Genomic DNA, 27,006 nt, shown 5'->3' on the forward strand with positions numbered 1-27,006 from the left:
ATTGGTCCAGAGAAATTCCGAACTTGGGCCTTCATGCATACGTGGCACCATGTGGGGAGGGGAAGCAACAGCATAAAGGGTAGATTCTAGGGAGACTGCAGCTGGCTATTAAGAGCAGGAGGAATCACCATTACTAGCTATCTACTAGCGATTTGGCAGCAGCGTTCAGACTGGGGGGGGGGGGGGGGGCACCCCTCAGATTGGGGGTTAAGACATCCTGCTGAGCAGGAGTCAGCCCAGCAATCTCCTGTATTTAACCTTCGCCCAGGCTTATCAAGTTTAATTGAAACTGATGTTGCTCATCTCAAAACAATACATAAAAGGAACAAATCAGACAATAAAATGGAAGAAAAACGTTTTAATTGGACACATGTCAAGAGTATTTTTCATCTTCAGAATTCTGCATGACCTATAACCCTACAATGTGACATCTAGAATGCTGTTGGGTACAATGCGACTTTATGAGAAGATTGAGGAGAAAACAAGACATTGAGAGTTTTGACTCTGGTACTTTCTAGAGCTACTCAAAAAAATGTTCCAAATTTTAAATATTCATGACAGAAACAAGACATTTGTCAGAAATATAGTATGTGCAATTACTGTATTGCTGGAACACTGAAGTATAGAGCAAGGCTAAAACATCTTGGTGGACAAGTACAGCAAAAGTACAGATTCAAACACATGGTACCTTCTTCCTGGGGCACTGAATGCAATTTATAATCCCAGTCAGTGCATTATTCAAGAATAAATATATTGCCCAGAGGGGGGAAATATAGAGAAGCAGTGACACCTTATGGTGAAGAGTTGCATGTACAAGAGTTACAATTTCAACATTGACACGATATACTTTCGTACAACAGACCTTCAAAGCAGCGTAAACCTCTTTGCAAATATAGAATGCAAATACTATTAGGTAAGAATTGTGTCAAAAAGTTGGCTCTTGAAATTTTGAAACACTGCTCATAGTCTAGTGCTGAGCTACCCAATGGTACAGACTTCTCTATGTGTTGAGGAGAGAAAGTAATTTCACAGTTTTATGTTAAATTGGGTTAGAGGCAGTGGTCAGAAAACCAAACCATTAAATTTGACACAAGCAGCACCCCAATTCCAAGCTCGGATCTATTTAAAAGGCACCTTTGCGGACACTGAACTGCTGGTCACACGACTGGGACGGCACAGTGGTCAGCACTGTTGCTTCACAGCACCAGGGACCCGGGTTCAAGTCCTGGCTTGGGTCACTGCCTGTGCGGCGTCTGCACGTTCGCACCGTTTCTGCGTGGGTTTCCTCCCACAAGTCCCAAAAGACATGCTTGTTAGGCGAATTGGACATTCTGAATTCTCCCTCTATGTACCCGAATAGGCGCCAGAATGTGGCCAGAATAATAATAAAGATTATTATTGCCAGGGAAGCATTTCAGCAATTCAGATTCTTCCCCTACTCAGCCATTTCCCTTCCAAAAAACATTTTTCTTCCTTCCCCACACCATGCCAAACGTCAAACGCTTGTAATTAGTAACCGGCTTAGAAATTAAAGATTAGGCCATAGTTTGAAACGGTTCCATTGGTAATTGCCCCCATGTAGTTGGCAGCAACGTTTTCTTCTTTTGGAATAGAGACAGAATCCAGACAAGTATGTCAAACGAAAATATTTGAAAGTCTCTCTTAGAAAACATCTCTGGGGATCCAGCTCCTTGCCTTCACCAAAGTCTCTGAAGTTGCATGTACAATAGACATGCAAATTTCCACCACTGTTTAACGCACCCTCCAGCCCCCGTGTTCAGAAAGTAACTGCCTGCAGGCTCCTTTGGTTTGCACTCTTTAACATTCCAATGAAAGAAAGAGAGTAGACTTTTGCAAACCACTGTGAAATTGCCTTTGCACTGGGTCGCAATGTTAAACCATCATTTTTTGGCTGATACTGTTACAGAACATTGCTGACATGAGATTTTCTTTTAAGAGAGTGAAGGGCCTGAAGGAACACTACAGTGCAAGGGCAGTCTGCAATCTAATGGGAGCCAAATCCCCAAAAGTATATTAACATAGAAAACCTCTGTAATACATATCAAACGCAAATCTGCACACGAGGCAGAAACCAGCGTTCTCGCACAAGCTTTGCCTGCATGCTCCAAGATTCAGGGCTGGAATAAACTGGTATAAACAAAGATATTGCAGAGCAATGTGGTGCGATAGATACTAAAAGGCTTGAAGACCCTGGCTCAAATCCCAGCCTCAGATAATGACACTCAAGCTTCCACCAGATGTTAAGCTGCTTATCTCGACCAGGCATGCTCAGGTGATAAAATGCCTTGCCAACAAGACGAGAAAGATCATTGGAATTCCATTACAAGCTGTCAACAACTTCTACAAGCCACGCCAAGCCGTTGGCATATCTGCGGTCTGCTTGCCGAAGTTCAGAGCATGAACCTCTCAACAGGCATTCTAATTGTTAAATCAGTTTTGGAAAATCTTTTAAGTGCGTGTTAAATTTAGCTCGAGGGTGTCCTTCAGTCTCCCCGTAGAGACTCAGGGAAACAAATAGACCTGCAGCGCTAGGGTAGCAAACTGCACATGATAAAATAACTGCCTCATTGCTACACAGCAGATCTCAAAAATGTTATTTCCCATTCGAATTCCAATGTTGCTCCAATGTTACAGAATACAACACTAAACTCAGTGATTTTCAATGTAGACAAAGACAAAAACACAATGGCAACACAGACAGAGTTCAGTGTCCAGGGTCAGCCCATAATATGAAGCCATGACACATTAGGTAGAACAGCAGCATGGTAGATAGCTGGCTTCATTAATTTACAAATTTACAGGGCGGGGGGGGGGAATAAGAAAATAAAAGTCACAACTGCTCAACTCTTCACGGACAAAATAAAAGCAAACCCCTTTATTCAAGCACATATTTTCTCTAGTACAGTCAGCCTAACCTTAATCAGTTTAAAAATCTTCCTCGGGCTCAGGTTTCTATAGTGATTCACATAACAGTATGCTTTAGCAACAAAAAATGTACCACAAAAAAATTATTTAATATATTCTGTTCTACAGAATATGCACATTGCTGTATTTCTGTTGCAATTCACAGTAATTTTACAGTATAAAAGCTGTTGTGCTGTAGGATACAAGCAAAGTTCGGACTCCAGCAGTTAAGGTCTTCAGAACACTCAATATAAATGCTCATGCTCCAATTTACTTTGTGTGTACTTAATATACAGCAAAGAAAAACATGAAAAGACCGAAAATAAAACAGCCCATTTATATTCGAGGAATAGGATTCATTTTTTTTTATTGTAAAAAGAAAATCCTTACCCTGCTGAATCAACAGAGACTTCTTACAGTGAGCTTCAGAAGTTGGAGGAGGAATTAATAAGTACCATAATTAATAGGAAGGCAGTCATTTTCTTCAAGGATGCAAACTGAGTCAAGTGGCCTCTTTTATTTAGGTTCGGACTTGGGAAGCAGAGAAAGCACAACAGTTAGAACCGAAGTCTCCAACTCAGCCACCCCTCAATATACCCCAGCGGCTGGCAAGGAAACAACACAAGAATACTGGCTTTGGAATAGAAAATTATTGGGAGCTCATGGTGTAAATAGTACATCGCCAATGTATGCTGTGAACAGTTAAATGCTGGAGGGAGAAAGTGTTTCTCACACTTTGGGAGGGCGGGGGGGGGGGGGGGGGGGGGGGGGAGAGATTTAGGTGCGACAGTCATGACAGGTGGCGTCACACTTTACACGCAACAATAAATCTCCCCCATTACGTGAAGTCCAACTTAGTCATCGAATGGGAATTAAATCTGGACACAGATAAAACATTACAATGCAAAAGGATTCCATGTGCGCCTGTTACAAAAAATACAAAAGTCACCCATTTTATTTTCACTTGGGGGAATTTTCCGATTTTTTTCACCCCAGCCACACAGACATGATATTTGGATATAAAAATATGTTCCGAGTTATGAGTTTCAAATTACAACAATAAAAGGTATTATAACAAAGAAAAAGAGTCAAAAGTTCAATAGTTCTTTGTCATCTCGTAGGAATCCGGAAACGCGGCAGAACTGTGACCTGAACCCGTTACAAGAGGCAGAATTCCAGCGTTTGGAACCACATTCCAGGATAGAGTCAAAGTGATGTTTTCATTTCCCCTGTCAAAAGAAAAATGCTAAATGTACAAATGATATTTGACTGGGACAACACAAGCGTTAAGACATGCAGATCAGATGAATGGCAACTCCACTCCGGATTCTCGGCAAGTTCACTCATTGTTGACTGACAAGTGGCTCCCGGCCCGTCAATGATTCCGTTTCACAATGTTTGTCCTGGTGTTCCAAATCCCTGCTTCTGAGCTCCAGCCCTACAACCCGCTTCAGGAGCATGGGTTCCTACCAATTCTGCCCTCTTGTGCAGTCCTGACTTTTGTCGCCCCTCCAAAGGCAGCTATGTTTTCAGGTGCCTGAGCTCCAAGATCGGAAATTCCTTCCTTACCCTCTGAACCTTCTTTTCTTTAAAATAATCCCTGAAAAGCTACCCTATTTGACCATTTTGTCGGATTGTCTGATTACACTCCTGTGAAGCGCCCTGCGATGTCTTACTATATAAACGCAAACCGTCGAGATTGCTGTGAATTTTTTAAAAACCAGGCAAGCTTTAACAATACCTGACAAGCAATAGCAATTAGGCTGAAAGCAGAATATCTTTATCCCTTAACGACAATTTGCATTTACATAATGCCTTTGAAGCAATAAAACCTGCCAGGGCACTTCATAAGAGTGTCAGCAAAACGGGATACTGAGCCACACATGGAGATATCGTGGGCAGCATGGTTAGCACAGTTGCTACACAGCTCCAGGGTCCCAGGTTCCATTCCTAGCTTGGGTCGCTGTCTGTGCAAAGTCTGCACGTTCTCCCCATATGTGCGTGGGTTTCCTCCGAGTGCTCTGGTTTCCTCGCACAGTCCTAAGATGTGCAGGTTAGGTGGATGGGCCATGCTAAATTGCCCTTAGTGTTCAAAAAGGTTGGGTGGGGTTACTGGGTTACGGGGATAGGGTGGAGGTGTGGGCTCGGGTAGGGTGCTCTTTCCAAGGGCCGGTGCAGACTCGATGGGCTGAATGGCCTCCTTCTGCACTATAAATTCGATGATTCTATGATATTAGAGTGGATGCCAAACTTGGACAAAGTAGGTTTTATGGAGGGTCTCAAAAGAAGACAGAGGCAGAGATTTTTAAGGATACGAATTCCATTCTCTCAAGTAGTTGTATTTACATAAATGGCAGAGCCACCTCAGCCATTCAGCCCAAACAATCCATGTTGGTGTTTCTGCTCAACTCGATCCTCCTCTCACCTTTCCTCAGCCAAATCTAGCAGTGTAACCCTTTATTCCCTTCTCCCTCAGATTCTTGTCTGGCTTCCTCTTGAAGTAGAGCAGAAGTTGGAACTTTTGTCAGTGCTATAAATGCACAGATACTGGGTCACTTTCAATGCTCAACTAAATGTTTCACTATCTACCAATCACAGGGCTCCCGTCATATAGTTTGCACGGGGGACACCACACATTTTACATGCATTTACACATTTCAAAAATGAGCTGAAACAAATTAATAAATGGGATCAAGAGTCCATTAGCTTCAATGGACATTGTCACTTGGTGTGGAGCTGCTGGGAACTTCTACAAGCTCAACACTGGCACCACCGTAAGATCTTTGGTGGTACTGCAAGCACTAATGACTGAACAATTGATCTACCACACTCTCTAACCTTCTGGTTTCTTCCTGTAAAGACGCACCCAGGGATGCATTGATATTTCACCATGTTATTAATTAATGCAGCAAATGTCAAATTATTTAGACTGGCAGGGTGGAGAAACGTAGAGCATTACATCCGCATATGTATTTCCGAGTACGAATCTCCAGATATCCTCTCCTTTACTTTCTCCCTTCCCTAGATCAGAGGAACTGAGTGCAATTGTCACATTCAGTAATATATTCCTGGCCAAGAGCAGCTAATTAACTCCGGACCAAGAAAAGCACAAAGTAGCAATGGCACAGTGTGTACTTTTTTGAGTTTTAAGCACACCACGGGCTAAAAATGATCACATATGCCCCTACTTTTTATACACACGTTTACCGCAAGAGTTTAATACCTCTTTAGTTCGTGTGTCTATAGTCCGAGCAAGTTAGCTGCAACAATAGCAGGACAGGATGCGGAAATCCCAAGCGAACAGTCTGACAATTAGGGTTTTAAACAATGCTACGAAGAGCTAACCAAATTAATTTAGTTTCAGGAGTAATCCAAAACGACAGCAATAGGCAGCAACTGTACTATTTGAAGGTTCTTATAAAAACAACAGACTTCACTACAAAACTCATGGTATGAATCCAATCTAAGGTTTTGGACCGGAGTACAAAGATGCAAATACCATCTGCCTGACACCAACCAACTCACCAGTCCCATCTCCACTACCCATTATACTGCTACAGAACATTAACATGTTTGCTACTTTCCTAGCTCTATTTTTACATTCTGCATTCCCTGCACACCTCTCCCCTTCAACCTCGGTCACAGCACTGGAAAGATTGATCGACGTTTACTCTCTCCACCACCACAGCAGTGTGGACCAACGACAGCAACTTACCATGGCTCCTTCGAAAGCACCTCCCCAACCTCTATCACCTAGAAGGACAAGGGCAGCAGATGCTTGGGAACTCCATCAGCCGCAGTTCTCCTCCAAGCCACACAATATCCAACTTGGCATCTCCGTGAAATCGTCTTTCCTTCCCGGTCACGGGGTTAAAATCCTGGAACTCTCTGGGGGCACCTACACTACATGGACTGCAGCAGTTCAAGGAGGTGGTTTACCACCACTTTCTCAAGAGCAATTAGTGATGGGCAATAAATGCCCAGCCACCCAAACCCATTATCCCATTAAAGAATAAAAGAAAATTATGAGGTACACGACTTTAAGGCCCCAATCAGGAATTCATTGGAACTGATCATAAAAATAGAAATCCTAACAGTCTTGTTGCTAACCACTGCTAACAGTTACAGACTGTGACATCTTCTGGTGCATTGCAGGGAAATTTGCTGTATTAAAAGTATGGCTAGAAGCTTAGACCAACTTAATAACAATGAACGGATAATAAATCTACTGACTAGGCAATAGGTTATTTCTGTTGCTCTCATCAACTTCGCCACTAATTTGCATCTTGGGTGGACGAAAAAAAAATTAGGATTACTAATTATTATTACTCATCTTGACTGGAACCCAGTGGATTGACAATATATTTTGGTGGGAGGTGGGTGGGTGACGTGATGTAAAGGAAGGGCAGCCTACTCACAGACCTACATTCTTGCTCCCTTGGGCTGATTCGCAGCTTTTAGAAAATTTGGGGCTGATTTTATACCAGTTTTATTCCTTCCCTGTCACACTGACTACACAGTAACACACCAACCAGAATGGATCAAATCAGATCAATAATCAAGCCAAACGCTGGTGCGAAGGGAGGAGCATCAGCTTCCACCAGCCTGCCCCCACCCCCACACTGTCGCAACACTCCCACCCCTGGATAGTACAGATTTAAACTCAATGCAGAGTCACTGTAGTAGCTTGTGACACCTGCAATTAAGTCCTTATGTAAATTCAATCCATAGTAGGATGCTGACTGTCCACACACAATGAAGGATCAGCAAGAGAAGCAACTGCACAATCCACTCCTGCACAGAGAAAGAAAGAACGGCACGCATACACAAAGGCCAGCACCAGACAGAAATGATAGGATGCTTCGACTAGGGATAGTTCATCAGAACAGTTTCAGGCAACCAGTCCCACGGAAACTTTACTGTTTCCCACCTTTAGTTCAATTTTTCTACTTATCACAGTCCCGCCTGTGATGCGCAAATTGTTTGCTTTGTCTCGCTTGGGAATAATCCTGTCATTTACGCATCACAGACAATGCATTAATTCAGACAGACCTGACTGCTTTAAAGATTTGCGGCTAGGTAATGACCGCTACATTCAGATATAGCTGGATAGATGGGTGGAAATTTCTTACTTGAGGCCATTTCCATCATCAAAGAAGAAATACTTTGACTTTACATCTTTCAGGTCCAGTTTCGTCTTATCTCCACGAAGAACAATCTTGTCCCAGAGAACAACCTGGTTTAGCGCCTGCATTTGCAAGAAGAGGTTAAATAACTTATATACATATTGTGACTGATGCCAGCACACACACATCATAATACGAACACACAAATTAGGAGGAGTCGGCCATTCAGCCCCTCGAACCTGCTCCGCCATTCAATGAGATCATGGCTGATCTGATTGTAACCGTAACCCCACATTCCTGCCCACCGCCGATAACCTTTCACGCCCTTGCTTACGAAGGATCTATCTCCCCTTGTCTTAAAAAATATTCAAAGATTCTGCTTCTGCCACCTATTGAGGAAGACAGTTCCAAAGACACTCAACCTTCAGACGTTTCCCCTCATCTGTCGTAAATGGAAATATAATGATACCAAAAAGGTTCCAGATGCTGGAGTTACAGATCATTCAGCCCATCACTCTACATGGACATTTATTGCCAAGGATCTGTAACCAAGTCTGCTGAAGGATCAGAGTTGTGCAATTTAATTATACCCCTTTAAAGTAAATGGAATTGAATGAAAATAATGGAATTATCCTCAAGATTGTATTGATCACTTTACACCAATCAGCAGAGACGAAAAGCATCAACGCAAAGTTGTTAACTGATTTAACATGTTTTCAACGTTAAATTTTCAGCCCTTTAACAGTTGCAGAGTACCTTTCAAAACTTGTAGAGGAAGAAGTAAAGCAAATTTACTAGCTTAAGTGCTGAGGGTTTTGGCAAAGATTGGTATCATGACTGGTACAGGCTTGGAGGGCGGAAGAGCCTGTTCCTGTGCTGTTCTTTGTTCACACTCATTTTACATGGACCAGTAGCCTACATACTAACGAATGGTTTGTTGAGGTCCTCAGTGGTAAATGAGGAACACTTTGGGTGGAAACTCAAACTTCTAGAAGTCTAACTGCCTTAATAAAATGGGTGTGCGTGTATTTAAGATAGAGTCTTAACCAATTCTGATATTTTCCTAATAACGCTCAAGAATTGTGCACGCTTCTTTGAACACACCTTCTATTCTATTAATCCCTGCAGAACACGGGCCTATTTTACTCAATCTTTCCTCACAAAAATCCTCTCATGCCAAGAATTGTTGCACCTCCTTCAAGGTCAGTGTTGCCCAATACATGTGGCGAACCAGCCACAGATCTATGGAGAATTGATCTTAGTCATTTATAGAGCCCCAAAATACTGAGTCCTGTTAAATATACAGTGGTGGATATGGCCATGGGGTCTCACTCACTAAATTGCAATTCATCAACCATCTCATAAGATGATGAGACGGATAGATAGAGTGGACGTTCAGAGACTTTCCTCAGGTGGATGTAGCTGTTACAAGGGTGCATGACTATAAGGATCATGGTGGAAGATGTAGGATGGATGTCAGAGGTAGGTTCTTTACTCAGAGAGTGGTTGGGGCGTGGAACGCACACCCAGCTATGGTACTGGAGTACACTTCAGGAACTTTCAAGCGGTTATTGGATAGGCATATGGAGTGCACGAGAATGATTGGGAGTAGGTTGATTTGATCTTCGTTTCAGACTAGTTCGGCACAACGGGCCTGTACTGTGCTGTATAGTTCTATGTTTTATGTTTATGCTTTATCTCTAGTTGAGCAACGAAGATAAACCATGTTGCTGTGCGATAGGAGTCATATAATCGGTCATACCACGACTGCCAGATTTCTAATGACATAGAAGTTTAAGGGCTACTTGCTAAATGAATCAAGGAAGATAGTCCACTGTTCTCTCCATTCCTGTTCTCAGAGTGCCTCCAAAGGAGAACACAATTAGATCTGTGGGACCACTGAAGCACTGTGAAAGCAGGGCCAGCCTTCAGAAGGACAGCAGCCTTACTGCTCTTGGAACTTGCTTGGGGAATACTAACTGAAGAAATCGGTTTTGTTCAGCTGGTAGCTTTCACAAAACAGTTGAGATGCGCGAGTGACAGCACTGCATGGCTGCCAATGAGGGTTGAAATATGCATATTCGACAAGCTGGGACGTTGCAAACATGTTCAGCCTTCCTCTTAATAAATCTGTTGAAATCAGCAATTAAAAGGCATAGGGCACGACGGGCGTAAAGGAGAGATTGCAGGAGGTTGTCAAATGTTGTTTGAAAATCCAAGTACACTTCATCCACTGGCTTCCCTGATCTCTCCAACTAGTTATATCCGCAAAAATTGGTAAATTAATTTATCAAACACAATTTCTCTTCCATCAATCAACGTTGACCCTGCCCTATCATGGTGCCCCCAATAATAAATTCTAGCATTTTCTCTGCTCTGATGTCAGGTTAACAGGCCTATATTTTCATGCTTTAGCTCTTTCGTGAATAGCATGGATATGTTTACAACCTTAGAATCATTAAGATCATTCTAAATCTAAAGGAATTCTGGAAGATTAAGGCTATTGCATCCCTGTTGCGACCCCTTTTAAAATCCTAGGATGTAGGCCATTAGCTACATTGGATTTGTCAGCTTTTAATCACATAATTAACTAATATCAATTTCTTAATGTTCCTCATTATCAATGGACCATTGATTCCCTACTATTTCTGGCTGGTTTAGCTCATTGGGCTAAATCGCTGGCTTTTAAAGCAGACCAAGCAGGCCAGCAGCACGGTTCGATTCCCGTACCAGCCTCCCCGGACAGACGCCGGAATGTGGCAACTAGGGGCTTTTCACAGTAACTTCATTGAAGCCTACTCGTGACAATAAGCGATTTTCATTTCATTTCTGACACATCGCACTAATTTAATCTCTTTGCCATCTCATTAAAATGTCTTCTGTATTTGCCTCAAAGGGACCAAAGTTTAATTTAATTGATCTTCTTCCCATTTCCCATTTTAAGAACACGTTATGATGTCACTTGTTAGTTTACTCATATCCCCATTATCTCTATCAATTCGTTGATCACCGTTTGCTAATTCTAAAACCGTCCCAACTCTCAGGCTTATTCCTCTTTAATGTAATACTCTCTTTAAAACTTCACTTACTAATCAAGAGATGGTCATGTTAATCAACGTGCTTTTTACTCTTTAAAAGGCACATCAATTTGTTGTGAATTATAAATTATTTAAGTAGTTCCCATCGCTTAGCTTTTAATCTTGTTTCCTAATCCATTTTAGCCAACTCGCCCCTTGCACCCATGTAGTTCGCTTGGTTTAGATTCAAGAATCTTATTTTAAACTCAACTAAATCATCCTCAGTCGCGGTATAAAATGTTATCATTTTGTGGTCACCCTTCCTTCGAGGTTCATTTACTACAAGTTTAATTAACCCCACAATACTAACCTAAAACAGCCTGTTCCCTGGTTGGTTCCTCGACATACTGATCTAGAAGACTACCTTGAATGCATTCCATGAACTCGTCCTCTACACCATTACTGCAAACTTGGCTTACTCAGTCTATAAGAAGATGAAAGTCCCCCATGATTACTGTATTACCCTTGTTACATGCACCTCTAATGTTTAGATTTATACAATCGCCCAACACTACAACTAATGCCATAAATTATTCCCACCAGTGCTTTCTGCCCCTCTTAGCTATGCCCAAACTGATTATATTCCTTGGTCATTCACAACCATGCCCCCATAGTAACTAGATCTAACACTTTTATTCCTGTCAATTCATTTTTGTTGCACATTTTTCACATTTCTATACAGTAACTTTTCTTCAAACCATCCCCCTCCCGGTGTTATCGTGGCCAGCAATGCTCCATTATCTTTGTATCCATCACTTCCTGGCCCACTCTGCTTATATTTACCCCGAATCATTTTTCTACTCTGAAGCCTATTTTTCTCTTACCGTTCTTGAATCCTTCCAAACCAAACCCCTCCTTTATTAGTTTAAAGCCCCGTTTACCACCCTAGTTGCGATTTGCTCGGAATTTAGTTAAGAGACCGGTTTAAGAGACGGGTTTAAGTGGAGCCCATCCCAGCACTGCAGCTCCCCATTTCCCCAGCACAGAACAAAATCCCCCGCCCTCCCACACCACTCTTTCAAGCCACACATTTAACCTTCTAATCTGCTTGACCCTATGCCAATTCAAGCATGGGTCAGGTCACAATCTAGAGATTAATGCCCGAGAGGTTCTGCATTTTAATTCCGATCTTAGTTCCTCAAACTCTCTCAGCAGAATGCCATTCCCAGGTTCTACTTATGTAGACGTTTCCCATGTGGGCTATGACAAGTTGGAACCTCCCAAGTTCTTTCCAGCTGTGGAGAGGAGAGGTCTCTAATCTTGGAACCGAGCAGGCAACACAACCTTCAAACCCCCAGTCATGGCTGCAGAGAATAGCCAGATAATCTCCAGATTTCTATCGCCCAGGACTTAATTCAGAAAAGATACTCACATTATTTTTAGTTTTGTACTCTGCTGATAAATAAAGGAAGAGTTGCTTGACGTTCCAGTCAAATATTGGCTTCAAATGTTGAATGCAGTTAAAGAAGGAAACATGCAGCAAGATTAAGGTTAGCTAACTGGCGGCAAATTCTTACAACTCAAAAACATATTTGTTTATCTGTCACAATGGGAGTTGATAGACTCTGCCTCTGCTCCATTTAACTGAAGGGTCTGAAGTAGAGCAAACAATCAGGAATAATCTTAATTCTGCTTCTGTTCAGTGCCCAGAGAGTGCAGTGAACAAAAGTCATGCTGGGGATTAGCGACCACTTTCCCTTAACGGTTGTAAAAATTTACCCAGAAAGAGAGAAAACCCTGACAGGGATGAAGGATGACTCAGGAAAACAATTAAATTACAAATTCTGGATTGGAGCAGTTGCAACACCGATATCCCAAACCCATTACTTTGCTGAAACAAAAGTAAAATGTTGTGGATGCTGGAAATAAAAACAGGTATTGGATAAACTCAGCAGATCTTGCTGCACCTGGAGAGAGAGAGAGAGAGAGAGAGAGAGAGAGAGAGAGAGAGAGAGAGAGAGAGAGAGAGAGAGAGAGAGAGAGAGAGAGAGATAGGAACAGAGTTAACATCGAGTCCATATGACCCTTCAAAACGTTTCTCTCTCCACAGATGCTGCCACATCTGCTGCGTTTATCCAGCATTTTCTGTTTTTATTCCATTACTAAGCTGATTACAGGCACCAGACATGAATCAAGTCCTTCGCCACGTGTCCTTTCCCAACATTTTGATTTTCCCCACATCATGAGGCCACTAACATCTGGAAGGACTACCATCTGGAAGGACAAGAGCCTTCTAACTGGGAACCTCCCCACCTGGAGGCTCCCCTCCAAGTCACTCAGCACCCCGATTTGGAAATATATCGCCGTTCCTTCGCTGGGTCAAAATCCTGGAACTCCCTCCCTCACAGCACTGTGGGTGTACCTACACCTCAGGGACTGCAGCCATTCAAGAAGGCAACCCGCCACCAGCTTCTGAAGGGAAGTAGGGATGGGCAATAAATGCTGGTCTAGCCAGCGACGCCCACATTCCGTAAATTAATTCAAAAAGAATTAGGATGCAAAGACTCAAACACAATTTTGCTCTGGGCCACTCGGGTAAACGGCGAATGCAACAGCTGCGTTCAGAGAAACAAATATGCAAATTGAGGGTTTCTCCCTCAAATTTAGAAATGTCACGTGGATAAGCCACAGTTGGGAACTTAAGAGGTTTTATGTCTACATGATTGAGTTTTTACTTTCCTCAAAGGGATGATGTCTGTAATGCTCTTCACCAGGACGAGAGATCACAGAACCATTAGACAAGCGGCAACAAAAAGCCGTGTTTCCTTCACTGTGTGTGTTATTTTGGACGAGGTGCACTCAGTGCTTTGAACTCAACTCTACATCTACTCTTCTTCCTGACAGTGAACATTTCAGCTAGACCCATCTCAACATCTTTTGATGGACTTGGTGTTCCCAGTCCCAACTGACGTAGTCCTGTGGCTATGCTCCCTGTAATCAAAACCTGCAAACCCTCCCAGGAAATCTACTAATAGTCTTACTAAAGACAAGAAAACACTTGAGCACTACTCCAACTTTAAAGGGGTTCAATAGATACTCACTGATACCAGGGTCATGGGTTTTTGCTTTTATTCTTTCAAAAGGTGGGAGCAACACCAGTATTTGTTGACCATAATAGAGTCAGAGGTCTACAGCTCAGGAAAGGCCCTTCGGCCCATCGTAACTGCCAAGGTCAAAAACAACCTGACCATTCTAATCCCATTTTCCAGCACTTGGCCCATTGCCTTGTATGCCTTAGGATTGCAAGTGTATATCGGAATACTTCTTAAATGTTATGAGGGTCTCTGCCCCCACCACTGTTTCAGGCAGCCAGTTCCAAACTCCCACCACCCTCTGGCTGATAAGGATTTTTCTTGCATTCCCTGTAAATTCTTAATTGCCCTTGAAAAGGGAGTATCGAGCTGCCTTCTTGAACTGCTGCAATCTATCTGGTGGAGGTACGCCCACAGTGCTGTTGGAAAAGGAGGTCCAGGATTCTGGAGGAATAGCGACAAAAGTTTCCAGTCAAGGCAACAAGTAACTTGGTGGAGAGCTTGCCAGTGGTGATGTTCCATACTCCCGCTGCCCTTGCTCTTCTGGGTGGTAGAGATCATAGGTTGAAAGTTTGTCGACAAAAAAAATAATAATAAAATGACAGCGGGCCCCTTTCCCAATGGCGGTGCCTGCACAACATTATTACATTTCTTTGCGGCATCAGCAATTCTCAGAGCAGCACGTTCAGTGTTCGTCAGTGCACAATAAACACGCCAAGCTTCTGCTTTGAATCGCCGTCATTTTGACAGCGGATATACTGATGAATTCTCCTCCACATTAGCATGTTTTTTCTTCTATAACTGGCCTGTACAAAACACTTCTATATTGGAAGGAAAAAAAATAGAATAGCCTAAAGGTTACATTCAAACATGACATGACCGCATGCTTTTAGTTCTGCTCACTGGTACTTAAGCAGGGCTGACAGTGGGCATTCCAAGTTACGTTGGAATTAAGATGTCCCTTTGACAGCAGCTTTCAACATTGCTCCTGCTGACTTCAATTAAAACGAAGGGAAGAATGCTTTGGCAGTTTAAGCAGTGCCATTGCTGTTTACAGATGAGCTACTTAAAACTCCCAGTGCATTAGCCAAACTGCTCAGCTGATACTTCAAATGCAGCGATTGTTCGGGTTTAGGATCATTTGGACAGTTTCCCCAAGATAAACATTGCAACCAAATTTCACTGCGACAGTATCATTGGGCACATGTTCCACTCTCTGATGTTTTGTTTATGCAATACATGATATGTAAAAGGATATCTGCAGACAGGTCAAATGTGATCAATCCTAAGTCACTTCTTTCTCTGGGTCCTGTAAAATCTTCCACATTTTTCCTGTAATAAAAATGTTTGAGACTTTATTACACAAACCACATTCAAGATACATTATAGTTATTAAAAATGGTGCAGGAGGGCAGCACGGTGGCCTAGTGGTTAGCACAACCGCCTCACGGCGCTGAGGTCCCAGGTTCAATCCCGGCTCTGGGTCACTGTCCGTGTGGAGTTTGCACATTCTCCGTGTGTCTGCGTGGGTTTCGCCCCCACAACCCAAAAATGTGCAGAGTAGGTGGATTGGCCACGCTAAATTGCCCCTTAATTGGAAAAAATTATTGGGTAATCTAAATTTAAAAAAAAAAAATGGTGCAGGAAAGCAGTCCCTGAGGTTCGAGTCTGGCACTTGAGCCGAAAAATAAATTCAAGGTCTGCACTCCAGCACAATATTGAAGGAGTGCTGCACTGTTGAAGACGCAACATTAAGCAGAGGTCCTCCCTGCTTCTCAGGTGAGTGCAAAGACATCCGATAGCACTATTTCAAAGAGCAGGGTAACCATCCTTGGTGTCCTGGCTGACAATCAAACTCTCAAAAAACAGATCGACTGGTCTATTCCACTGCTGTTTGTGGGAGCTCACTACACTCAAAATTTGTTATGCTTCCTACATTAGAATAGTGACTACCCGGGCAGCAGAATGGCGCAGTGGGTTAGCCCTGCTGCCTCACGGCGCCGAGGCCCCAGGTTCGATCCCGGCTCTGGGTCACTGTCCGTGTGGAGTTTGTACATTCTCCCCGTGTTTGCGTGGGTTTCACCCCCACAACCCAAAGATGTGCGGGCTAAGTGGATAGGCCACGCTAAATTGCCCCTTAATTGGAAAAAATCAATTGGGTACTCTAAATTTGTAACAAAATAAATGTTTTTAAAAGGGTGATTCGGGCGTTGGCAAAGGTACTACATGAACACAAGTCGGTCTTTTTTTCAATAATACACATTGAACACGAGATAAAAGCAATCTACTGCGAATGCTGGAGGCCTGAAATTGCCACAGTAGCACAGTGGTTAGCTTTGTTGCTTCATAGCACCACAGTCCCAGGTTTGATTCCCGGCTTTTGCAAATGCTGGAGGCATGAAATTGGTACGGTAGCACAGTGATTAGCACTGTTGCTTCACAGCGCCAGGGTCCCCAGGTTTGATTCCCGGCTTGGGTCTCTGTGCGGAGTCTGCACGTTCTCAGTGTCTGCGTGGGTTTCCTTCAGGTGCTCCGCTTTCCTCCGACAAGTCCCAGAAGACCTGCTGTTCGACAATTTGGACATTCTGAATTCTCCCTCAGTGTACCCGAACAGGCGCCGGAATGTGGCGACTAGGGGCTTTTCACAGTAATTTCAATGTCGTGTTAATGAAAGCCTACTTGTGGCAATAACAAAGATTATTATTAATTGCTGCCACTAACCAACTCTTTCCCTGCTGTTAGAATGCAGGGTGCAATCAGCCTCACGAAGTGCGTAAACATCTCCAAAGAATCTGGACCCCCAAGCAAATCCCGATGACTACAATGTGAAATCCCACTGGCATAACTTAATCAAGCAACACCAGAATTTTTCCAAGATCTGTCAGGATGGAAAATTAATTCCAACTCAACGATCAAAAGATCTGGCACTGTTTTCAGTCCCCACTCTGCCAAATTAAACACAAGTTATTTTTTTTTTTGCAAACCAAAGAATAGTCGCACGAGTTATTACACAACAGCAATCCCCCCCCCCCAGGTGTACTGCTTCTTTGTAACAATTTTCATTTTACAAATGTATTCACAATAAATTTCACGTTCCATTAGTTACTGCACAGCAACAGTCAAAAAAGCAAGATACCATGAATATGCCAGCATTCACTCTCCACAGCCACAGATCCAGAGGCAAGAGGTTTTTTCTTAGTCTATTTTACAGGATGTTGACGTCGCTGGCTAGGCCAGTATTGATTGCCCATCCCCAGTGGCCCTTGAGGTGGTGGTGTTGAGCTGCCTTAGAACATTGAACATACAGTGCAGGAGGAGGCCATTCGGCCCATCGAATCTGCACCGACCCACTCACTTCCACCCTATCCCTGTAACTCAATAACCCTTCCTAACCTTTTTGGTCACTAAGGGCAATTTAACATGGCCAATCCACCTAACCTGCACGTCTTTGGACTGTGGGAGGAAACCGGAGCACCCGGAGGAAACCCACGCAGACACGGGGAGAACGTGCAGACTCCGCACAGACAGGGATCACTTGAGCACACCAGACAATCCCTGCCTTCTTGAACCACTGCTCTCCATGTGATGTAGGTACACCCACTGTGCTGCGAGGGAGCTGGGTTCCACCTCAAGCCCCTCAACCACCAGGATACAATGGCTACGCTGTGTACCTTTTACTAGATGCACCATTGCAATTTACTAAACTTGAGAGCACCTATGGTGATATACAGAAACGTAGTTGCCTCACTCCAATTATATACTTCATACAATGCCTCAAAAAAAGTGTTTTTAAAAAAAGTGATCATCGGTCAATGAGCTGATAATCCCGTTTTCAGCAGTCTACATGGCACATTGTACGAACGAGTTACAAATTTAACCAGCTTAATTTTAGTTCTTAAAAAAGCGTGGGGTAGAGTGAAAAGCAGAAGTAACTGATTCCTGATTTCAAAGAATTGTTACAAGAAAGATCAGATTCTTTAACCTTGAAAGGACATGAATCTTAAGAGGAATATAAAGATAACAAATGGAATGAATTACAGTTTGAAATAATCTCTTGTAAGTTAAACCTTGAAAGCAGAACAAGGCAAAAGAGTCAACAAAGGAGGCAGATATAGGACAAATACCAAGCCTGGAATGGAATCTCCCGGTAGAATAGTGGAAGCATAATTAAAGTAATTTAAACGTCAATTAGATTTGAACGGAGGGAATTGAAATTAGAGTCTGATTTCGGGTGGGAGGGGGGGGGGGAATGAACAAAAGGGGGCAGAATGGTAGCTTGTTCTCATGTATAATCAGCAATGGTCACTGGAGCACACCAGACCAGATCTCTGGTAATTCATTTTGTTTTATTCTATCATGGGATGTGGGCTTTGCTGGCTAGGCCAACATTGTTGCTCCTCCCTAGTCGTGCTCGAGAAGGTGGTGGTGAGCTGGCTTCTTGAACCGTTGCAGTCTGTGTTGTAGGTACACCCACAGTGCAGTTAGGAAGGAGTGCCTGGATGAGTGCAGCGCCAAAAGCGTTCAAGAAGCTCGACACCATCCAAGACAAAGTGGGCTCAGGTGGGATGCTCTTTCAGAGGGTCGGTGCAGACTAGATAGGCTGAATGGCCTCGTTCTGCACTGCAGGCATTCTATGAATTTCGCTGACAAGACCAGCATATTACCCATCCCCAACTGCCCTTACAAAGGTGGCAGTGAGCGACCATTAGTATGAGAACTCCACAACCACCACCTCGTGCGCGAGGTTAGGGCTGATACAGCTGAAGGTGGTATATAGAGCACACCTCACAAGGGCGAGGATGAGCCGGCTTTTTGAGGGGGTAGAAGATGTGTGTGAACATTGCAGGGGCGGGGGGCCCCGCAAACCACATTTCATATGTTTTGGTCCTGTCCAAAGCTGGAGGATTACTGGAAGGACGTTTTTAGGGTAATCTCTAAAGTGGTGCACGTGAAACTGGGCCTGGGCCCTCGGGAGACCATATTCGGGGTGTCGGACCAGCCGGGGTTGGAAACGGGTACGGAGGCAAATGTTGTAGCCTTTGCCTCAATTGATCGCCCGAAGGCGGATCCTGTTGGGATGGATATCAATCTCTCCACCCTGTGCCCTGGCATGGCGGGGGGTCCTGTTGGAATTCTCGACTCTTGAGAAGGTCAAATTTGAAAGGATGGGTCGGTTCTACAATTCATGGCCGACATTCATTCTGCACTTTCGAGAATTGGATTACATCGAACGTTTGGGGGGGGGGGGGAAGAGACTGTATGTGTTAATGGTGACTATGGGTTATTCCTGATCTTTTTGTGTTATTTGTTTAAGTTAATATGAGGGCTGCTGTTTGGGGGTTTGGTGGGAGGATTGTTGATATGGGAATTGACATTGTATTCATTACTGATTATTGTTGGTGGGTGTAAACTTGGGAGAAAATGTAAAAAAGGAGAATAAAAATATTTTTCAAAAAAAATAACTCCCACAAATGTTATTACGGCAGGAGTTCCCAAGACCTCGACGCGGTGAGGGAACGCTGATATATTGCCAAGCCAGGATGGTGTGTGGCTTAGAGGGAAACATGCAGGTAGGCGGTGGTGTTCCCACACATCAGCTTCCCTTACTTATCCTTCTAGATGGTGGAGGCCACTGTTTTGAAAGTTGCTGTCAAGGGAGGTTAATATAATTATTAAATATATCTTAAGTGCATAGTAACTGCATAGCAACACCCTGCATAACTGACCCTTCAATAATGGCTTTCACTATCATTACCTTATAATGTGCATGTGCTCAAAATAACAATGTGAAAGATAGGTTGATAGGATTCAAGTTTATCTTCATTGTTGGCTACTAGGTGTAACTTAGTGTCATCGTGACTTACGTACCACTGGGCTGTATCAAATCAATGAGCTCAGTGGCCACAAGGGTGACTGGTATGGGAAAAGGACAGATTCACAACAGAGCTATCGGGAGTGTGCAGAAGATAGAGATGGGGTAGACTGGAGACGTCTTTTCTAAGACGCAAGTGAGCTTGATGTCAACACGGAGCACGGATTTGAAGAATGGGATAGCACTCCAGAAACAAAGTGAAAAGAAAGTGTGCAGGACAAACTTGAATCTCGCTTCTCTTTCCACAGATGTTTCCTGACATTTTATTGCTTACCACGAAGGCAAGGATGGAGTGATACAGTGCAACTCACTAAGTCAGGAGGCAGTTACATCATGTAGATGGAATTTGAACAATGGAAAGAAAATGGAGTTGAGGGGCATATCAGCTACGGTCAAACTGAATGATGGGACAGGTTGGAGGGGCAGAATGGCCTACTGGTGTTCCTATATTAGGATACAGGGCATCAATGGTTGCAACCATTGGCATTTATTGTTCTCGCAATGCAGTATTTGTTAAAGCCTTTATTGAGAAGTCGATTATGCAACATGTCACTGAGCAGTTAGTCACACTGCATGCATGGGCAGTTACAGTTTTAAATGTCAGATATGATTGGTTCACACATTGCCTACAATATAAATTTGCTCCGTTAGGTGCTCTTTGTTAATATTTCTTTAAACTTTTAGCTACTCCCTACTTGTTGTGCACTACTAGCTCATTACTGCCATTTTAAAACTAGCCACAAGCAGAACAGAATTTGATTTTCCCTTGATTAAAGTTTTCCCTTTAAGCTGGGCCACCAGAGATTTTATCACTATGGGTCCCGGTGTGATGGAACAGCTGAATGACATAAATAGTGCCTGATATTTTAGACAATGCTACCTCCCGCTGCACACACAATCTCTGCAGTACCGTTCAGTGGGTTTTCCAAAATATATTCCAATACTTCTTCCACTGACTCAGAAGACTTTGAACCACTCATAGTCCGGGAATCAAAACAATACCAACCAACAGCTGCAGCCTTTAAATAACAGGCCACCAGTGCAGTCCCCAAGGTAAACCTGTCTGGCATTTTCAGATGACCTAGAGAACGGCCATTTAAAATATGAAACTTAAATTCTGCACACAGTAGATGGAACAAGGCCAGTGTGCAAAAAACAATTGGGCATGCTGCAACAGACAGCTGTTATACCAATCATTAGGGACGCTCGTGATCGAGTGCAAACTTTTTCCCGGCGACCCATGGTTACAGAATGGCCGACTCTCGTGACCCACACCACATATCACAAACAATTCTCCATAGTTATGATTAAAAACGTCACACTCATTGTCGGCACTTCTGTATTATTAAATGTAAAGTTGTAAATTGAGCTGCTGTTTCACCTTGAACGACAGCTCCACCCCGACACCTTGCTGAAGGGTGCAACTCAGGATTATTTGACTATTTTTTATCTTCACACCCATTGTTAGCATTTGAAGAATTGTTTGCAAGCGCTGGAAAGATTAACAGGCTCAATATTGCACCGTTTTAACAACGTCCTGTTCACGCGTTCAAAACCTAACACGACCGACCATGCATAGGAAATTAAACTCAAAACATCCACTTCAGAAACACGAGCCCTAATGACTGAACTAGAAACACAGTCAGACAGAATGTCACCAGAAGCCTGTCAATACCATTTTGCAGGTTTGGAGCGGAGGAGGATGAGAGGTTTATAAGATGATGAGGGGGATAGATAGAGTGGATGTTCAGAGAGTATTTCCTCGGGTGGATGTAGCTGTTACAAGGGGGCATAACTATAAGATTCAGGGTGGGAGATATAGGAGGGATATCTGAGGTAGGTTCGTTACTCAGAGAGTGGTTAGGGTGTGGAATGGACTGCCTGTGATAGTGGAGTCGGACATTTTAGGAACTTTCAAGCGGTTATTGGATAGGCACATGGAGCACACCAGAATGACAGGGAGTGGGATAGCTCGATCTTGGTTTTGGACAATGCTCGGCACAACATCGAGGGCTGAAGGGCCTGTTCTGTGCTGTACTGTTCTATGAAATTTCTGTTTGTGAAATGGGGTGTAATTTTCCAGATCAAGTCCCTCTGTACTGAATGCTAGCAATCAGGGAAAAAGGTTTACATATGTCCTGTCAAATTCCTTGTCATTTTAAAGACTTAGATTAAATCATCCAGCACTCTTATGAACTCAAGGGGATACAGACTAAGATTATGCAATTATTGCTGATAAATTGACCGTCACTATATCTGCGCTGTATCCTTGTACCTTTTCGGAGGTTCAGTTTGTTTAACTGAATGCAGAACTCAAAATGTTCTGACGCAAACACTGCACAAGCTCCTCACCTTTTATTCCACTTTATAAAAACAATGAGGACATAGAGCAGGAGATTTGTTCCACCATACAGTGAGATCATAACTGAAATCCTACATCAACTCCACATTCCTTCCCCACCCCATATCCCTTGATCCCCTTTCTGCCCAAGAGATCAGTCCATCTACGGCTTGAATGCAGTCACTGACTGACCATCCATCGAGATAGAGAATTCCAAAGATTCATAACCCTCTGGAGAGATTTCCCCCTCATCTCAGTCTAAATGATTGCTCCCTTATGCAGAGATTCATGACCCCTAGGTTGGGCTCTCCAGCCAGGGGAAACAGCATCTCAGCATCTATGCTGTGAAAACCTCAGAGACGTTTACAGTTCCCTGAAATCACCTCTCGTACTTCTAAACTCTGGAGAGTAAAGGCCCATTTTTGTGACTTGTACACAATACAGCCTTTTTTCCCTTCACTCCTTAAATTACTGTTACACCCAGATCAACCATGCTCCCACAAATGGTGCCAGGTAGAAATTCACAAAATCAAAGAATAATACAATGCAGAATAGGCCCTTCAGCCCATCAAGTCTGCATCAATGCATGAAGAAAACCTGACCTGCCTACCTAATACCATTTGCCAGCACTTGGCCCATAGCCTTGAATGTTATGATGTGCCAAGTGCTCGTCCAGGTACTTTTGAATGAAAAAATGAAATGAAAATCGCTTATTGTCACAAGTAGGCTTCAATGAAGTTACTGTGAAAAGCCCCTAGTCGCCATATTCCGGCGCCTGTCCGGGGAGGTTGGTACGGGCTGCTGGTAAAGCAACCCGCCTCTACCTCTCGCTCAGGCAGCACATTGCAAACCATCACCACCCTCTGGGTAAAAAGGCTTGCCCTCAAATTCCCTTTAAACCTCCTGCTCCTGACATTAAACATGTGTCCCTTGTAACTGCCCCTTCAACAAAAGGGGAACAGCTGCTCCCTATCCACTCTGTCCCTAACCCTCAATCTTGTGCACCTCAGTCTTCTCTGCTCCAGCAAAAACAACCCACGCCTATCCCACCTCTCTTCATAACTTAAATGTTCCATCGCAGCCAACATCCCGGCGAATCGCCTCTGCACCCCCTCCAGTGCAATCACATCCTTCCTACGTGACCAGAATCGCACAGAGTACTCCAGCTGTGGCCTCACCAAAGATCTATACAACTGCAACATGACCTCCCTGCTTTTATAATCTATGCCTCGATTGATAAAGGCAAGTGTCCCATAAGCCTTCTTCACCACCCTATTAACCTGCCCTTCTGCCCAAATATTAATGCAGCAAATGAACAAATAAGATCAGATGTTTAAGTTATGATAATGTGTAAGAGGTCCAGTGGTAGAAGCAATCAAACGGACCACGCTGTCCTGGAAGGAGTCACACTTTCCGACTGGAAAAAACGTTCAAACAACCGGCAAGTATTTCAACACATTCTGAACTTGAATCCTGCAGCTGTTGGAAAGGCAGGGAGTAAAGCAGCCACATGTTACAGTACACCCAGTTTCCATCCTGCTCTGTTTCCACTCTGCTCCTATGGCTGGTTCAGTTAACACTGCGGGAAAATCGTGACCCACAAGATGCGAGGGGACACAGTGAATGCTGCGCTGTTGAACTCTGGGGAAAGCCCTTTGGATTCTTCTGGCTAGAGATATCCTCATCTTGTCAAACGCACAGCCATTCCATGCCGTGTGACCGCAATGAATCTGCTGCACACGTGATACAGTCCTGTATTTCCACGAATTGAACAGGAAAACTTCAGCATCACTTGCTTAGCAAGTAATAGATGCTCAACCCAGCACTCCAGTATATGCACTCTACATTCACCATAATTTTTAAGTGCTCAAGTCATTAAAGCTGGCAAAGTGACCTAGATCAGGCAGATGTTCCCACTAACAGCGTGAGCTTTAAATGCTCAAGTCATTAAAGCTGGCAAAGTGACCTAGATCAGGCAGATGTTCTCACTAACAAGTGAGTTTTTACAAAAATATGAATTTAGAGTACCCGATTCAATTTTGCCAATTAAGGGGCAATTTAACGTGGCCAATTCACCTACCCTTTGTCATAACATCCACTCATGTATATCATGAGATGCAGACAGGCAGTCATTGACACACAGGATAACCAATGAACACACACGACACAGAACAACCAATCACCAGACAGGACACCACCATTACAAAGCCCACAGGGCATTAAGGCTCACCCTCTCTCACAGGACACGGCTGGGAGATAGTCGCAGTGCACAGGGCCAATGAACATCATCACCATGTGATAGAGAGCTAGTCTGGTCAAGCCAGTAGGAGGTTATCAGTTACGTTAATAGAGTGTCAACCCACAGCAGATTATGTACAGCAATCAACAGGTTCAATAAAACAGTGTTAGACCATCTCCTGTGTCGGAAGCCTGTTTCTCGTTTTACTGCATCCAGTTGCAGTCGATGTTAGACCAACACAGATAACACATCACCCTGCACATCTTTGGGTTATGGGGCAAAACCCATGCAAACACAGGGAGAATGTGCAAACTCCAGACGGACAGTGACCCAGAGTCGGGATCGAACCTGGGACCTCGGCGCTGTGAGGCAGCAATGCTAACCACTGTGCCACCGTGCTGCCCAAGTGCGAGCTTTAAACATAAGTTTGGTTATACCTGTAGTTCTAAAAATCAAAATGGTTTTAAACATCGGAAGTTGTAGATCAAACTGATGTCTCTGATGTCCATGGTCCCCATAATATCGGCAACAAGTTACACGTTAATTTTTTAAATAACTTCTTTGATGTTCTTCGTGCACCAAAAACTAACAGTCATTTAATGGTACAGAACTCGGGAGTATTTCTGAAAAAAGGCTTTACTCAGTGGTTAATAGGAATCTTCCTCTGATGCCTACCCCTAATAATTCTGCTTACGACTATGTTCACACTTACTCCATTCTCAGGACAACATTATCTATGTAAAAGAAACACTGTACGTATTCCAGGGAAATGGTGCCAAAGGCAAAGCCAGTATACAGCCTCACATGCGTATATTACAACAGGACCCTGTCCAGCCCAAGCAGGGTCTTTTGCAGACTTTGGAAAGCAGGGACAAAGGCATGGCAGAGACGCTGAAGGCAGAGGGCACATTGGCCATTATTCCTCTTGGCACGACCAATGAGTGAAAAGGGGAACCAGTGAGAAGGCAGTGGCGGGGACGTAATTCTGAAGGGGACTGGAGGAGAGCGATCCTATGGAGGGATTTACAAAGGGACGGCGGCAAAGTAATTCTTTAGGCAGGTGAGAACACAAATTCTGATGTTCTAGTTAAAGTATAGAATCACAGTGTGGTTACAGTGCAGGAAGAGACCATCCAGCCAGTCGTGTCTACACTGGCTCTCTGGAGGAGCAATTTACCCAGTGCCACACTCCTGCCTTCTCTCCGTAACCCTGCACATTCTTCCTTTTCAGATAACCATCTAATTCCCTTTTGAGCCTTCTATCGAACCTGCCTGCACCACATACGCAGGAAATGCAAGCCAGACCCAAACCACTGGTTGTACGAGAAGTCTTTCTTGATCTTGCTGTCAGGGAGTCGATTTGCTCAGTTGGCTGGACGGCGGGTTCGTAATGCCAAGCGGGGACAACAGCGTAGGTTCAATTTTCGTACTGGCTGAGATTAAATCATGAAGGCTCCACCTTCTCAAACTTGCCCCTCGCCTTGAGGTGTGGCCCCCTCAGGTTAAATAACCAGCAGTCAGCTCTCAAAGAGCAGACTGTGCTCCTCTGGGGACTGTGGTGACATTTATTGCTAATTATCTTAAATCCTGTTCTCAATGCTTCAACCAATGGGATCAGTTTCTCCCAGCCTATTCAGTCTAGACCACTCACAATTTTGAATCTCGAGCAAACATCCTCTCAATCATCTATTCACCAAGGAGAACATCCCCAGCTTCTTCAATCTAACTGCATAAATGAAGTTGCTCATCCCCGAGACCATGCTGGTGAATCTTTTCAGCAGCCTCTCCAAAATACCTTCATATCTTCCATATTACCCAGAAAGGGGCACAATGCTCCACTTGAGGCTGAAACAGGGTCTTATATAGGTTTAATGCAACTTCCTTGCTTTTATACTCTTATGTCTCTTATTAATAAAGCCAAAGATGCTTTATTAACTGTTCCCCGAACCGTCCTGCCATCTTCAATTATTTAGCTCAGAAATGAGTCAAAGTGGCAGGTTGGAAATGAGAACACACTGAAATCAAGCCTTGCAGTGATAAAGGTATACAAATTAAGAATTTATGTCCTGAACATTAACAAACTACTACACACACATAAGCGCCAGTTGATTTTAGCACTTGGTGACTCCATTCAAAATGGGCCAACCATTAAAACAGTTCACTGATGACAACCCAAACTTCTGCCGGACTGACAAGTGAAAGATTATATAGATTTAGCCAGCTTCATACAAATGCCCAGTTTCCACATCCAGAAACAGCGGCGACACCTCAAGAACCACAATGCAGTCAGAGCAGCAGTATAGCCCCCCCCCCCCCATCATAGAATTCACTCTCAAAACACCATCATTACAGCCCAAAACGTTTCTTGGCCACTTAACGTTACAGACGAAGAAG

At 43.6% G+C, this 27,006-nt stretch overlaps 1 protein-coding gene across 1 annotated transcript in view; it reads right to left on the reverse strand.

Moving 5' to 3' along the window:
* Positions 1–343: 343 nt before the first annotated feature.
* The window catches only part of spcs3 (signal peptidase complex subunit 3), a 28,279-nt gene continuing 1,616 nt past the window's right edge, over positions 344–27,006 (reverse strand). Inside the window, exons 2-5 of the mRNA XM_038803906.1 lie at positions 15,419–15,513; positions 12,501–12,577; positions 8,058–8,173; positions 344–4,154 (exon numbers count right to left, since the gene is read on the reverse strand). Of these exons, the coding sequence (XP_038659834.1) occupies positions 4,022–4,154; positions 8,058–8,173; positions 12,501–12,577; positions 15,419–15,513 (421 nt within the window). The 3' untranslated portion in view covers positions 344–4,021. The remainder of the gene's footprint in view (positions 4,155–8,057; positions 8,174–12,500; positions 12,578–15,418; positions 15,514–27,006) is intronic.

Source organism: Scyliorhinus canicula, chromosome 8 (genome assembly GCF_902713615.1).
Source record: "Scyliorhinus canicula chromosome 8, sScyCan1.1, whole genome shotgun sequence".
Classification (NCBI taxonomy): Eukaryota; Metazoa; Chordata; class Chondrichthyes; order Carcharhiniformes; family Scyliorhinidae; genus Scyliorhinus; species Scyliorhinus canicula.